General features: G+C 39.2%; 1 protein-coding gene across 1 annotated transcript in view; it reads right to left on the reverse strand.

The window, feature by feature from the left end:
• The window catches only part of tinagl1 (tubulointerstitial nephritis antigen-like 1), a 38427-nt gene that overhangs the window by 8978 nt on the left and 12157 nt on the right, over positions 1–17292 (reverse strand). Inside the window, exons 4-7 of the mRNA XM_044138546.1 lie at positions 8343–8653; positions 6488–6554; positions 1564–1656; positions 1326–1440 (exon numbers count right to left, since the gene is read on the reverse strand). Coding sequence (XP_043994481.1) covers positions 1326–1440; positions 1564–1656; positions 6488–6554; positions 8343–8653 — 586 coding nt within the window. The remainder of the gene's footprint in view (positions 1–1325; positions 1441–1563; positions 1657–6487; positions 6555–8342; positions 8654–17292) is intronic.

The following is a 17292-nucleotide window of genomic DNA, read 5'->3' on the forward strand; positions in this document are numbered from 1 at the left end:
GTAGGGACACAGGTAGGGACATGCTGATAGCAGAAGAAGGAGTCTGTTTGGGTGGGGATGGATGGAAAGCATGAACTAAACGGGGGTTTCTCTTTATCCTGCCTCCCTCATCTTAGTTGTTGCTCAATGTTTTGTTTCCGTCTTATGTAATCTGTCTGGGCAGAATGTAAACAAAGATGGAGCCAATGAGAGGAGGGCCTCTATCGCATACCAACAAAACCCCCTCATTAAGTGAAAAATGTTTTGATCGGGACTCACTGGTGAGGAAGCATGTGGGAGCCTGTAAAAAAGCAAAAGACACAACCAAGTGGCACATTCCCACCGGCTGCTTAAGGATGCAGCCTCCAGCAATCACGGAACATGCTGTCCTCTTTAACTGTACTGAACATGTTATAGATGCTTTTTACTATCACTTTCCTTTTTTCATCTATTTCAGTCTACATGGAATATTAATGTGTTCTATAACGGTCTTGAATTATTACAATAAAACAAAATTTTATTGTAATAATTTTATTATATGGTAGTTGCAGTATCATACTATGGGATGTGTGTTGATGGGGAAATGAATGGAACAACATGTAGGACAGAAAATAAACCTGTTAGGAGGTTCAAAAGCACAAACAGACGCAGGACTTGATATTGTAAAAGTTCAACTTCCAGCAGGAAAACAACCCAAGACAGACAGTCAGAGCTACAAAGGTTTAGCTCAAGTTATATCTATGTGTCTGAATGGCCAAGAACGAGTACAGAACATGAAAATTAATGTTCAAGAATACTTTTCTTCCATCCTGACAGAGCTTGAAGTATTGTAGTTGCAAAAACCTTAACCAATAGGTGTGCAAAGCTTAGAGAATACCTCAAAGACTTATAGCTATCATAGTTTACCAAAGGAGGCTGGGTGCTAAATTAACAATCTCATATTTCTCCTAAAAAATGTTTACTTTTCTTTTCAGAAAAGAAAATATGCGCTAATTTTTGTCTTATTCCATTGCATCCATTCATCGTCTCTACTGCTCATCTTTGTGGGGCCAAAGGAGGGCTGATACTTATTTCCAGTGGTCAATAGGCAAGAAGAGGGGTACACCAATTAACCTAAAATATTTTTGGACTGTGGGGAGCCAGAGGACCCGATTGAACCCATGCATGCACTGGGAGAACAAGCAAGCTCTACGCAGAAAGACCTCAGACCAGAATTTGAACCAGGCAACAGCCTCTACTGCAAACAATCCTGACAAAATATATTGACATTTGTGTTTGTAATATTACAAAATGTGACAAAGGCAATGCAGCTTAGCCTTATTTACAGGGATGAAGATTGGGTCTACCTGAATCTCATTCATGTTCATAATAGTGCTGGAAGGTCTCTTTGTGCCCAGTCTGAATCGGATGCCTTCATCCAAAGTCAAGCCATATAACTGACTGTAGTTTGCAGCTTTCCATCTGAAAATAGAAAGAATAAGAAAAAAATTACTGCAACATGTGGATCACTCTCTATCTTCAAAAAGCCTCCACACTAAAACAGCAATTAAATGCATTAACTTCATTTGCTTGTTTGTTTTATACCCGTAGTTTCCTCGGTTGACGGCATTAATGACGTCCGGCTCAATAAGGCAAGCATTCTGCTCACACTGCCAGCGTCCCGAGGATCCACATGTGCTGCAAGACACCAAGACAGAAAGCATGGAGCGTCGTCAAATGCTGACAGCAGCTGCACAAAATCACTAGTCACATTTATAAAATCAACAATGAATAAAGTCAACTCCAATAAAAAACACCCAACCCAGATTCAAAGTGGGATTCCTAAAAGGAGATTAATCAACAGAGCAATGCAAGAGGAAGAAAGTGGGAAAAATATGGAAAGATTTAGGGAAACATTCAGATGAAGAAAACCAGTCAGGTTTTACAAGACAACAAGATAAGGCAGCGGGATATGAATAATGACACACAGAGACTTTTATTGCTGTAATACTTCAAAGTAATTTACTTTTTAATGACTCACTCTGGAGGAGTGTGTCTGAATATGTTTGTGTTGTCTGACAATTGAGGGAGCACAGCTCTGAATATTCACATATTTTGTATTATTTTATCAAAACTAAAACAATTTTTTACATAACCTGAATTCAAAAATGTGTCATTTTCTCACCATTTTAATGTTAGGGCAGAATAAATGCTCCAGTACTGTCCATGAAAATTGTGCGTGACAAAAACTGAATCAGACAGCTGACTCACGCTGATGAGTCATTGAAAAATACATGGATTTAGTTTGTCCTTTCTTCTTTTACGCATCAAGGTAAATGACTAAAACTTCCTGAAAAGCTCTTAATGGTGAGCTGTTTTACACATTTTATTATGTTGCTGTTGACCAAAGGGCTTTAAAAGTTCAACACAGCTGAACTTACGGCAACGCAACAATGAATAGTTAAGAATGTTTTCAAGGTCTTGCAAAAAGGTCTCCTTGATCCCACTTGATTTCCTAAAATTCTTCAGGGGAATAATTTCCTGTTTATTGTTCAAACCAATCTGTGAGAAGCAATAATGATCTTTGAGTTCTGAATGAATTGTAATGTCTAATGGGAACAGTTTCAATAACATCTGGATACAGAATCAGTCAGGATGTATGCAAACTCCGTAAAGACTTTGTTTATAGAGGTTCCAAATTTGCTCAAAATTCAACTCAGAGCAAAGGTGGCATTTATACACTACTTATTCATGTTGATGCAAATTCAAGACATAAAAATGTTCTCATTATAAACACTCAATTGCTATCTAGTGCTCAGAGTTATGCCAGATGATGTAAAATTTAGCTACTCTGCATACTATATATTCTAGCCTCTGCTTCATTTAAAAATATTTTGCATAAATAAAAATAAGTTTTCATATGCTCATATTGATTTTGGTTAAGCTTAAATACATACTAGAGATAATTTATCAATGCTCATTTACATCATGAATGTAGCATTATAAAAATGTTTTTACTTTAAGAGTTTCTCAAAAAAATGAAGTCATCAGGTAACAATGTTGATGACTGTATGGGATGGTTCACCGTTTACAAAGAAAGTACCAACCTGAGGCAATTACTGAGCATGCACAATGATGAACAGGTTCAATTACCTTTTACTCAGACAGAAACCAGAAGAATGAGTAACTCATCTGATTGCAACATTTCCACCCAAAGTGTCTAAGACGTATACAGTATGAGCAAAGGCAATGCTCAAGTTAACGATTTCACATTATGTTTAAAATACGGGATTTGATACCAGCAAGGCACTGGCTAGTTTCTCAGTGGGAACATGAAAATATTTCAACTGGAAGAAAGTGATGACGACCTTTAGCCTTTTTGTTTTCAACAAGAAGACAGGCATCACAGTTGTCAAAACCAGGAAGTGAAAAAAGCAGCACATCTGCACAGTAATGTCTGGGCACATGGAGATGTGTTTGATGACGGACTTATGGGCATAAAGGGAGATTTTGAAATAAAATGAGAGTGCAGTGACAAGAATGGGAAGCCATATTTAACATTCACACTACCTATTAAAAACAGAACAACCACATTCATGCTCAGATGGCATGCTGCATAGTGTCTCAAAACCTTGTGTGTTTAGATACTTGTTATGTAGTTAAGATTTGAAATTAATGTCATTGGCTGTTATCTAGATGGACCCACAAGAAGCCAAATCAAAGAGAGTTCTTCAGACTGTCCCCAAAGTGTGATGTTTCATAGTGATTATGTATAGATATGCTGCTTTCACAGAGAAAAAATCTCAGAAAGATATCAGACAGGCAAGAAAAGGTGCATATTAGGATTTTTTTCCTTTTCATCAGATCTTCTGCAACACATTTTTACCAGTCAGAGTAGTTCCAGGCATCAACTGTAATGTGGAAAGGTGTAAATCACCCTGCAGGGCTTTTTGAAGTGTCAGTTCTATATTAGTTTGACAGTCAGGCTTCCCCTTTCTATTTCAACCAGTAGCTACATGTAGGAGAAACTGATTCAAGTTTTAAATGGCTTGACTGCTGCCAACGGGACAGCTTAGAGGGAGCCAGCTGAGAGCTGGCTGTCAGCTCTAAGAGGAAACTGTGATCTCCACCCTGCAGGGCTAAGAGAACACACATTGGCAAATTAATAAGTGGAGTAGGAAAAGGGAGGGTCAGTTTCCCCTCTGTGTCATTGTGTGGTGTAACATTTTAAAGAAGCCATGCGTATGGCCTTATGGAGCACGTGTGGGAGCTTGTGCGTCCAGAAGAATTTCTGCTAGATGGGGAAACAAGTTTAGGATGAGGAACAGAAAGACATTGAGCTTTCTGTTGACCTGCTTGGACTTAGCTTGGAGTCATAATCCATCTTTCCCTGTTGGTCTTTTTTTTATAGCATTGATCTTATGGATTTTGATGTTCAAAACACACTCAGCACTACAGGCTGATCATAAAAACACAATTACCATTTTGCAAAACACATTTAAGAAAATAAAGGGCCAGTAGATACTTCACAAGGACAGAGAAATTTGTTCCCCATTCCAGCATCAGATGAAACAAAGTACATCGTTCTTTTCCTGCAGTTCTGGTTCAGGGGATCTGGCAACTTCTGGCTGACACACTATCCGGGCCGGACATTTTTGTCGTGTGGTGCCTGACAGCTTTTGTGTGAATGGTGAGAAATTAGAGATGGGCATGGTTACTGCAAAGATGTACACTGCATTGGGAAGTTTCCCAGTTTTGCTCTTGAACTACGTGTAAAGCATGAAACTTTGTTGTTCTTCTTGCCAGTTAAATAGTACTACAGTTTTCTGCGTTCTTGTGCTAAACATACAGGACTAAAAATATATTTTTTGTTTGAAGATGTTGGGTGTCTACCCAATGGGTGTCTAAGCTGCCAAGCCAGGCCATGCAAAAAAAATGACAAAAAAATAAATAAAAAAGTTGTTTTACAAAAATATTTTTTCTATTCGTGTAATTGTTCTTATGAGTTCTTTTTTTACATTCTGTTGTTCTTCAAAATGTCATCCTGTTAACCCTTTTGAAAAAGTTGCTACTTTTGGTTTTGTTTCACTGTTTCGTGCTGCAGCGTTTCCATAAAAGTCCTGCAGTTTTCCCTGAGCTGAGGGGTCAGACTGGCGTGTTTTTGAAAAAAAATGCTATGACTAAAAATAAAGTAATGCTCCCAGAAAACATTATTCAGACGTCACTCTTACAATCAAATAAAATCCCAAACTGAACAGACCACTGAGCTGTCCAGAATTGGTCATGATGATCGGTCAGTATGAACATAAAGAAATTTAACTTTCATTTCGTCTTCAGATCTGATGCTTGTCTCCCAGACTGCAGAAAAACAAAGTAACCACATGACCTCTATAGTCACTCGGTGCTTGCTATCACCTAAAATCTTTCCAAATCATGCTTTAAGAAATGCTGAAGTGAGGGAGGGAGATGTAAACACGTCCTTCAAGATCAGCAAACAGGAAAAAATAAATCAACACTACCAAGAAGATTCACATTAGAATCTACACCAGGAGTCAAAACAAGCACCAAGCAGATTGGTCTCACTGGATCCAGGTTCAGTTTTGTCCTTTGAAGTTTATAGCATTTTTATCTACACCAAAGTAGAAGCTAAACAGGAAAACTACTTCATTTACGATCAAATTAGCCATGTAACTCAGGGCAACATGAAACAGCTGTCTGTAAACACAATATTGCTAATAGCAGATAAGGGGAAATTTTATGGGTTTGTTTTGTTTTAGTTCGAGTTGTCTTGCTGCTACTTTTGTCCTGCAGACTCAGACTACTGAACTGTTATTTTATTTAAATTAGCCCATAAATTAAGTTATGTATAGGGAATAATAATCGAACACATGAAGAAAAGGATTTGCAAAAATATTTTAAAAAGAAAAAAAAAAAGAAGAGTTTAAATCCATTTAGAAAATGTTCCTGCTGTTATCTGCACATCAAAATCAGCTGGTTTACTAAAAATTGATGCCCAATAAAAAAAATTGATGCGATACTTAAGTATCGCACAAAGTAGAGAGAACTTAGTTAGTAATTGCAATGTTAACAGTGAAGCTGAACTCCTGAAGTAAAGACAGGAGTCTTTACTGCAAGCACCACATTTGGAGACATCGAGATTCATCACATCATGTCACCAGTGAAGGTTGCAGGTGGACACATTGTTGATCGGTCTATTTCACACCACAATGCTTCATGTCACTCAAGAAAGGATGAATGGAAACCTCTTTCAGATTTTGAAAGAGGTTTAACAAACTTCAAGGGATATGAAGGCTTTTGCAGGACACAAATGTGAGATAAAATCATTTATTAAGAAGTTGATGTTTTGTTGTTTCGACCACAACTTGAACTGTTTACCTTCTATGTTAGTATAATATTCTTGAATGCATGTATAGAGAACACAGAAAAATCCATCAAAGAAAGACATAAAATTTTGAAGCCATGTGTGCAGCTGATACAAAAAGAGGATGGAAAACTAGAATTTACGTACCATAAATTGCAGTTTTCTTTGTATGTTTGCCCTGTATAAAACTTGTTTCCATTTCTTTCACAGATATCTGAAAAGAGACAGAGATGGGGTTTAATATACACAGGTTTGATGTGGTTAAACAAAACTGATCCTCTAACTAATCTGAAAAAAATACCAGCACAGACTTAAACAAAGCGATGCAAGATGGACACACAAATTAGGGTGTATATGCAGCAAACACACACATACAGCTTATGTGAGGTCCAAGTAGCTCTGAGCATCAGTAATCCAGTGTAGGAATGTGGAGTTAGCTCCTTTCCTTCATTCCCATGGCTTCCTGGGCTTTCATGGTTTAACTATTTTATACTCCGCTTCTCCACCTCCACCAGAATGGAGGGAAGGAAAACACTTCTTGTGACATAAATCCTTCAGCAAGGGAAACCATTTCTGACTAAGAAACCACGAATCAGCTTCAGCTTCTTTTTAAATCACTTTGACCCTCCTCCTCTTGAAGTTTGGACCCTGCTTCTGAGAAAACTACAGTGAGTCAGTGACAGACTCAGTGACTCAGTTTATCTACCCCCTGATTTACAGTTGTTCAGGGTGTCAGCGCCATGTGGAATTTAAAAAATGACTTGGCACAAAATTTACTACAGGTCCCTGAGCTGATTGGGATTTATGGCCGAGACCTTCGACACCAATCCTCCAAACTTACAGCTGTCTTACTTGGTCTGTCATAACTCACTTGCTGCAGCAAGTTACAGATTAAATCTCTCCCATTTCTCACTTTTGGAAGGAATGCATTTATTCCTAATAGGATGTTTAACAAAGTATGATTTGGCTTCACACCTCAAAAAGACGTCTACCCTGCTGACTAGAGAACACACACCTGCCTAAGCCCCTCTAACCCTCGTTGTCTGTCTCTCCTACCCTCCACATAGCCCACATTCTTTCTCCTGATCTCCTCCGGTTCAGTCGTACACCCCTCCTCCTCATTCCTACTTAATAAGAAGCCCACTGTTTCCTGCCCTGATCTCCGTCACTGAAGGTCTTTGCTCTCAACGGCACCTTCTCCACCTCTGCACTGAGAGCGCGGTGCTGTAGCCGCTGCGGTCCAACTGCAGCCACGTGTTCGTTATTATGGTTGGAGGAGAGGAGCATCAGTTAATGTTTGCTTGCTGAAGTGTTTGCACTGAAATGACCAAGGAGAGCAGAATGCTAATCATATTTCCTGTCAGTGTACTTTATACAACTCCTAGTTTGGCATGGAAATATTTCTGTATACTGATAATTTCGCACAGGTGGTAATAACATGTACCATCTGCACACTTTGCTAAGACCCAACAAAGTAAATGTGCTTCACTTGTGAAATACCTTTGAGGCTTAGTGGGACTGCTAATTTAAATTAATTCTGTCTTTATTTTAGAGCACTGAAAGTTAACTAATATGAGTAATAAAAAAAAAAAGAGGAAAAAACATCACTCTCAAAAACAAGCTTTGATGTTTGATAAATTCATCAAATAGCCCAATCCAATCACATAAAATACCAATAAAATACACTCAAGTTTGTTGTCATAAGATGAAAAATGTGAAAATGTTTAACTGGAATGAATATTTTTTACAGAGGATTTTTCAGCGACCAATAGTGTTAAAGGAGTTGTGTTAATTTCCAAGGTTTTCAGTTCATTCTCTGATCTGAAACAAAGCTGGCTCATAGATGTTGCAGCTGTAGCTGAAACTTTGTAGAAGGGTAAAACAATGTGTCACTGTAATTCATTTGTAGGTGTCAGCAGAATGTCGTATGCCGCTGTGACTGAGTCTCAACAGCTCTGATCACAGACCCTGTCACGCACAAACACATGTCACCCTTATGTACCAATGAAAGGTGGCGGGACACCCAGACAGCGGTTCCAGAAGTCCGGGCAGCAGTCGGAGATGGTTCGGTTGCAGAACAAATCACAGTAGCAGATGGTATCCAGGTAGGGCACGGTGCACAGGTCGTCTCTGCCGGGGCAACAGCCTCCTCGCCTGTGGCAGTAGGAGCCGTATGGGTCCCTGATGCCACCAGCATGCAGAGGACTGGCCAGCTCCCTTTTGGTTCTTCTGTTTTGGATTCTGTCTGCGGTACCTTCCTGCGCAACCAGGAGCAGCGCCAACGCAGTCAAAACAATAGGACCCATCATCAATCTGTAACCAAAGAAGAAGAAGTGAAGCGGCCTTAAAAATGAACATATAAAGGTGATTTTATTCCACACAAGCATGGTTTTATGTGTCATTAAAACAAATTATTTTTGATTTTATTCCACACAAGCATGGTTTTATGTGTCATTAAAACAAATTATTTTTGATTTTAATCTTCCAAAGTGTGGAGGTTAGAGAGTAATGAATCATTCATTTAGGACAGTTGCCAAGACCGCATGCACATTCTGCTCTATGATTCACACCCACACACATCCACTGAGCCATGAGCGTGGCAGAACAGACACACACTACCCAGAAGTTTGGGGAACATCAGCAGCTCATGGTCCAAACGCAATCTCAAGGGATTCCTACAGACTGACCATTTTTTCATGACTTTCCTTTAAAAACAGCCAAGACAAACTGCAACCAAATTTTAAAATGCTTCAGCAAAGAAACAAATGAAAACAACCCCAAAATTATTCCTGGACTTTTGGGACACTGAATGATTTAAAACAGCCTGACAAGCAGCACGGTTATTAGAAGTAACATGTCAGAGCTTGTTGTCTTGGTTTTTTTTATGCGACTCTGTCTTGTCATAAAAATACTTCCTTCTATAGCAATAACCTGTTTTTGTACATGTTTACATGTTGCTCTAGTTTTTCTTGACTGCAAACTTTGATCCATGCATTCCTTTGTATTGGATGTGCCATGGAGAGCGCTGGTTTCAGGTTTCTGACAGGGTGGGTCCATGCAGACGTACCGGAAGAATTGCCGGCTGCTTACATAAATAGCATCTTTGATTGTCAAATCAGGAATCGACTCACAATGAACATTACGCACATAATAGGAGAAAGGCTGTACTCTGCCTGAATGCGTTTTTTAGGTGTCCAATACCCACGCACAAAAACGTAAAAGCAAATGGGAGCACGGATGGGCAGGAGGTCAGCTCTTTAAGAGAAGAGTTTAGTTGAAGCAGATTCAAAGCAGTGCAATAAAACACCCACCCAGGTGTCCACAGAGCTGCTCTGGCCTTCATGTCAAAGTTTTAATGGTGAGCAAGTAACTCATGGTAACTCTGATAAGATATTGTGATGTGCAGCAACATATTCCAAAATATTTCTCCTCTCAAAATGGTAAATTCATTTTGGAAGTTACTAAGTATTAACTAATTAAATTGTTTAGTTTTCAATCAAGAAATTAAGTTGCAAAAGTCATGTTGATCAACATTAGACTGGTTTCAAATCCAAGCATTCTAGGAAGACAAAAGTCTCATTTGTAATCTTCTGTGACGATGAAGAGTACCATTAAGGCAGAAATATTTTTCTGCACTTTTTCAGTTACTAAGTAGAAAATAGTATAATGGTATTAGGAAACTGGAGAAAGTTTGAGTATTGATAGTCTAGACACATTAACGTTGAGAACCCAATGTTCACCCATTGCCTGCATTCACTCACTAAAAGGTGCCACGATTAAGAGATAATCAATTATTTATTTACTGAGGAATATTTTTCTGCTGTGTCAAGCAAAATAATTAGAAGCTAGTTTATTTGAGTAGATAAAGTAAGTAATTTCAGTAAAATCTTCCTAAACGTTAGTAATAATGACATTTCTGTTAACTTAAAAGTTGGTTGGGATTTAAATAATTTATACAGCTCAATACACGTAAGCAGTTATAACCATTTTGTTGGTGAAATTCTAACAATTTGTTTAACTAGCTTAGTAAACTAATGCTGGAGCTTAATTTTACTCCTGCTTGCTTAACAAAAGCTGCCATATGGTCGACCAGAGCTCAGGACAGCTGCTGTAGCTAAGCTACTGCAGCTACGGGGCAGATGGACCATCAGCAGACAGACATTCACATAAATACATGAACATGCACGTTTTACACAGCAGAAGCTGAGAAGCTCAGATTCACAGCTTGTCACTGCACAGAAGGATTAGAGTTCAGAGGTGACATGGCAGGCATCCATTTCATCTCAGTAGCAATTGATCAAATAAAAACCAACTCCAGTGGTAGAAAGAGACTCAAAGTCAAAGTTTTTTTAAAGAACATTTTATCTTTAAATTCAATATTTTGAAACCTTGGACATTAATTTTACAGAATAATTAATGGCAAAGCATTACCGGTATCTTAAGCCTCTACTAAAATTAGTACAACACAGTATTTTGGTAGAAGCAGACTTTTTAATATTCTCTCCCTATTCATGTCACTGTTTCACTTTCTTTGAAGATATCATGGCACCACCCACCAGTTAATTCTCTGTATGTCTGTAAAAGGTCTTCCTGAACTATTTCCCTCTCACAGTCCTGTCTGTGAAACACCAACATGGGTAATTGATGGTCTTACAATCTTAAGTGTTGAATAAAACAGTGTTGAATAAAACAGGTGAGTGAATGGATTACAGCTCTCTGAGTGGCACAAAAGACCAGACAAACACCCATAAAACTGGCTCATAAAACAAACACCCAGTAAGTAAATAAATTCAAACAGCAACACCTTGACTAATATGCACTCATAAATTACACCAAAAGAGAACAAAGTTCAGCAGATGTTTCAGAAATATGTTGAGGTAAGTTGAGAACAATGTAAGTCTGAAAACTGTAAAGCTGCACCTGCCTGGAATCCGTCATAGGAAACAAATCCGCTCCACAGAAGCAAAATCAGTTGTTACCTGTTAGTGAAACAGAAATCTTGAGTTTATAATCCAGCAGAAACCTGCAGTTTGGTTGATGTTGTTCAGGAAGTCATTCACAGGTAGCGAGTCTGAAAGGTCGGTCCTCCTTTCTGTAAGGCTCACGCTCTAACAGGATCTGCTCTGTCAGACTCTGCCATATATACATGCAGAAAGCACCACTAACCACTCCCCCATTCACTCCAGGCCGTTCCCTGCTTCACTGCCTCCTGCAAACTCTCTTCCACTCATACAGACTTTTTTTTCTTCTAGTAGCTTCCTCAGTTTGATTATCTGTGAGCAGCCTTCCTCTCCTTATCATCCAGAACCCTCCATGGTGAAATACACTCTTGATTCAGGCTCCTGTTACGCAATAAGCTGTCCCTTTCACTTACAGCCGTGAATTTGCCCTACATTTACTGTGCAGAGTTAAACTCTATCTGAGGTGTTCACAGTAGAGAGTAGCTGCTGACTCCTGCTCCTCCTCCTGGACACAGGTTGCATAAGCCCAACCCACTGGAAATGAGTGGACAGATTGCAGAAGACTTTCCAGCTTCTAGAAACTTACAAACAACGCCCTGGACATTAGGTTTTGGCAGAAATTAAGGCAAAATGCTCTAAATCAGGGGTGCCCAAAGTCCGTCCTCAAGGGCCGGCATCCTGCATGATTTAGTTCTCTCCCTGATTTAACACACCTGGATCCAATGATGGATCCTTAGAGGCCTGAGAAGAACACTGACATGCTGAAAATGTTGTTACTACCACCACCAGGGAGAGAACTAAAACATGCAGGATGTCGGCCTTCGAGGACCGACCTTGGGCACCCCTGTTCTAAATATTAAGATTGTTTTTCTTCCGTGTGATCCATTATCCTGAATCTGTTTATGTCATCAGCTTCTGTTTTATTCCACCTCATTCACTCCAAGGTAAATACAATTATTCCAGGTGGGGCTTAATAAGTTAAATATTTTTAAAATTATAGGTTTGATAGAATGAATCTTATTATGTTGCATTTCTTAATCAATTCTGTTTCAAAATAAATGTATGCAGATATTGTTTGTTTTTTTATTTTCAGTGAGTCACAATCATAACAGAGCAATAAAAAATTTACAAGCAAAGGCAAGGAACTTGATTTTTATTTCTTTGTTGCTCTGCAACAGTTAAGTTGTTGTCATGCTGACATGTTAATCACAAAAAAAAAAAAAAAAAAACAGGTTCTCAAAATACATGAAGCAAACCAATTTATGCATCCACTGTTTTCTGGGCATTATTGATTGATTCAGAGGAGTGACATGGTGCTGAAGGAAGACGCAGCTGTGCGTTAAACGCCCCCTCCCTGCTCGATCAATAAACTAAAAGCTGAATTGATAATGGAGGCCCGGCAGGGTGTCAGACAGGGTAGGGTTGGAGGATGGGAGAGACAGGAGAAACAAAATGAGTGACCACACAAAGAGACCTACAGCTGATAACATATATTCATAAAAATACAGTTGTGTTCGAAATAATAGCAGTGCCTCAACAGCAGCAAGAAAATCACTGGTTTTATTAACATTTCAAACTCTATACCCCAGATAAGTTTCTGGGGGGTAAAATAAAGGTATAGAAAACCAACAAACCCAACAGGACAGCCATGCATACTGTGGATTCTGTGAAATTGAATGATTAACTGAAAAGGGTGTGTTCAAAAAAATAGCAGTGGTGAGTTCAATTAGAGAGGGCATCAATTAGGGAGGGTATTCTGGGAAAAAAGGGTGTTAACAGGTGATCCGTATTTAAGGATCAAGACAACTGGCATGCTGGCTGTGCATTTCTCCTGAAAAAACAATGAAAATGGGTCGTTCAAGACACTGTTCTGAAGAAGAGCGTTTACTAATAAAAAAATTGATTAAAGAAGGGAAAACATACAATTAGTTGCAGAAAATCATTGGCTGTTCAGCTAAAATGATCTCAAATGCCCTGAAATGGGAGCAAAAAACTGAAAAACGAGGAAGAAAAAGAAAGACAACCCCTCGAATGGACAGAAGAATAGCCAAACTGGCGAAGACTCAGCCAATGATGGGATCCAAGAGGATCAAGCAAGCCCTTCAGTTGACAGTGAGTACTGTGACAATCAGAAGACGTCTTACTGAGGTTAACCTTCCAGCAAGAAGCCCCCGCAAAGTCCCACTGCTGAGAAAAAGACATGTGCAGAAGCGTTTACAATTTGCCAAAGAGCACATTGACTGGCCTGAAAAGAAATGGCATAATATCTTGTGGACAGATGAAAGCAAGATTGTTCTTTTGGGTCTAAGGGTCACAGGCAGTATGTCAGACGCCCTGCAAACACAGAATTCAAGCCACAGTACTCACTGAAGACCATTAAGCATGGTGGTGCAAGCATCATGATATGGGGATGTTTTTCATACTATGGTGTTGGTCCGATTCACCGCATACAAGGGATCATGGATCAGTTCCAGTACATCAGGATCCTGGAAGAGGTCATGCTGCCATATGCTGAGGAGGAAATGCCTTTGAGGTGGACCTTTCAACAGGATAATGACCCCAAACACACCAGCAAGCGAGCAAAAGCATGGTTCCAGATGAACAAGATTCAACTGATGGAGTGGCCAGCACAATCCCGGACCTTAATCCCATTGAAAACTTGTGGGCTGACATAAAAAGTGCAGTGCATGAGGCAAAACCAAGAAACGCTGAGGAATTGTGGAATACAGTGCAATTATCCTGGGCTGCAATACCTGTGGAACGATGCCAGAAGTTGGTTGACTCCATGCACCACAGATGTGAAGCAGTCATCGGAAACCGTGGTTTTGCAACAAAATATTAGTTTAGGATACTCAGCTAGGTTCACTTATCAAGAATTTCTTTGTTTGTACAGTACATTTTTGAGTTTCCAAGGAAAGATGGCAACACTGCTATTCTTTTGAACATGCCATTTCTTACTTTATTTGAAATATTATTATTATTATTTAAGTTTTGATGACTTTGCGCAATTGTTTTGCTTTGGAATAGAATGTACTGTGTCCCCAATGTATCTGTGTTCATTAAAGTACAATTTCTTTGAAGAATTTTGACATTTACTCATTTTTCTAAAGGCACTGCTATTATTTCGAACACAACTGTACTTATACAAAAAGAATAAATCTTTGTTTATAATCAATGTCTTACATTCACTCAGAGTCAACGTTTCTCTTTATCAGTTAACATCACTGATATTGTTTTAACAAGTTAAATGCCAGAATAATCAGAGGATATTTCGGCTTTAATTTTAGCTTTATTTATACTTTCTTTAAATTTTGAAGCTTAAGCGTGATATGCATTTAAACAATTTGTGAAAGCTGAGACAATACAGCTTACAATGTGAGTCAAGTCAGTGCGTATTTATAGCTTAAGGCACACCTAGAATATGCAACATGATGGGGAAAAAACGGGAAAAATCAGATATCAGGAAGAGAGCTGTGGACCTCCACAATCTGGTCTATCCTTGAGAGCAATCTAAATGTCTGCAAGTCCTGCAAGTTTTAATCCAAAGGAATTGTCCAGACATACTGTTGAGAAAGGAGATGGTCTCTTTGTCACACGGATGGTTTGATTCAAACAGGATGTACCAATCCCAGAACAAAAATTAAATTACTGTGAAGTATTTTTCTGTAGCGAGATCATTATCCACAGTAAAATGGGTCGTACGCTGACATTGGTTGTGAGAACAACCACAGAGGGAGAAGTCATCATGAAAAGCTTTGCAGTTTGCAAATCAACGTTGAGATGGACACCTCAACTTTTGGAGACACGTCTTGTGGTCTGATGAAACCAAAATTGAGGTGTTTGTCTAGAGTGATCATGGTAACCTTTGAAAGAAGAAGGAGGAAGCTGAAGTACAGGTGTGACATCATCAAGTGTTGTTGCTGAAGAGACTGGCGCGTTTCACAAAACAGATGACACCATGCAGAAAGAACGTGACTTGGAAACATTGAAGCAACATCTCAAGACTTTAGCCATGAGTTAAACTTTGGTTTTCCAAACGGGAGCCTTCAGCTAACCACCAAGTTACTACAACAAAGCAAACCGCTAACAAGTCCTGATTTCAGTCCCAATTGCCCCAAAATTTGTGGACAGAACAGAAAAGGTGTGTGCAAATACACTCAAATGATTTTTGTGTAAATTTATATACTAGATATGACAAATAAGTTTTTACCTACTTGCAAATATCAATTTCATCAATTTAATTCAAAATAGAAAATAGGTGACTACTAATAAAATGCATTGTTTGAGGTACTGTTCCATTTTGCAATTATCTTATGCAACACTTTCCAGGGAAAATGTTTTATTTTATAAATGTTTTTTGACAATTTGCTTACCCTCATCTATAAGTATGACTTAAAACGAGCTTAAATGTGAAATGCTCTCAGACTATTACTGGATGGAGGAGTTCTGGGTAACCGGGTTTCTTTTCAAACAAGCCTATAATTATGTATTTAACAAGTGTTACACGCCTTGTTCCTCCTGAAACTAGAGGCCCCCGAGCTATCTTTACAGTGTTCAAATGTCACCAGACTCTCCATCATTATAAAACCACAACTGTACGTCATTTGGTGGGATTAACACATAAAGAACTACGCATAGCTGCTGGCATTAGGCAAGTCACTTCTAGAGAAGAATGGTGATGATGCTCCTTTAACCGTAAAAGCACAAGAAAGAAAAGGCATGTTTGTTAAAGTCTGAAGACCCTCAGGAACACATAGATGACCCCTGAATCAGAGAAGGCTGTCAGCAAATGAGGAAGTAGGTGACTCATGTATAGATCAGTGAAAACAAGAAATATGAATCATTTTAAATGGTTTTGAGAAGGATGTTTCACAACATCTGTAGGTGTTCTGTCACAAGACACACATATGGATGTACAGTCAATGCGTAGGCAGGGTCCACACTACAGTGACTCAGACCCGACCTCTAAATTACCCAGAGCAGAGTGGTCTGCTATCAGATCAGCAGTGCTTCTGTTAGTGAGGTAATTCATGAAGAATAGACTGAACCATTGAGCATGAAGGCAACAATAGAGCCAAACTTAGAAAGAATACTGCAGGGACACTCCAAGGAGAAATAAATTGTACAACCATGCACACTCACACAAAAGTGTGCACTGTTTGAGGTCAGTGTGCTGGTGTGCGTGTGTGTGTGTGTGTGCGCGTGTGCGCGCGTGCGTGTGCGTGTGTGTGTGTGTGGCATATATTTGGTTAATTTGGAGCATTTCGTGGAAATAAATATGAGCAGAATCTGGAACTGACAACCGAATGGCGTGGGCCGGTCACACACACAAACACACACACAGTCATCTTGAGGAACAATTGCTCTCTTTTTCTGGACTGTTGCATCACAATCGTCCCATGGTGCTACAAAAACATGGGCTCCAGCTGCACTGCGTCAGAGTGGGGGTCTGCACCCCTCAGAGCAGATACATGTCCATCTTGACGCCCCTGGTGGATTTCCTGTTCCAGGACGTGTGCGGCTGATAGTAAACAAGGATGGGTGTGAATGCTGATCCAGAGCAGAGAACATCAGCAATGTGAATGTTTTCAATGTTGTTACTAAGAAAAACACCCACATGTTGGTTCTGATGTGAAGTTCAGATATTTGGGGGAAAATCATTGCACTGTTTGTTCTTCTCTGCAGCTGGAGCTTTGACACTGATGGTTTTGCTCTGGAAAGAAATGGAGAGTACATGACTCAAAGAAAGTAAGTTAAAGAAACTAAATGTGAGTAATATGGAAAACTGGAAAGGCCGTATCCACCACTGTTTCTCATTTTAAATCATAATGCTGCCCCACATTTTATTTAACCACTTTTTAAAACGGTCCAAGTGAAAAGATACATGTGGGCCATTAAAACTGTGAGTTATTTCTAGAGATTAAGAAAACAGAAACAACTATGAAAGAAAACCAGTTCATCAAAAGGCCAAACAGCATTTCCAGTTTTGAA

Source organism: Gambusia affinis, linkage group LG14 (genome assembly GCF_019740435.1).
Source record: "Gambusia affinis linkage group LG14, SWU_Gaff_1.0, whole genome shotgun sequence".
Classification (NCBI taxonomy): domain Eukaryota; kingdom Metazoa; phylum Chordata; class Actinopteri; order Cyprinodontiformes; family Poeciliidae; genus Gambusia; species Gambusia affinis.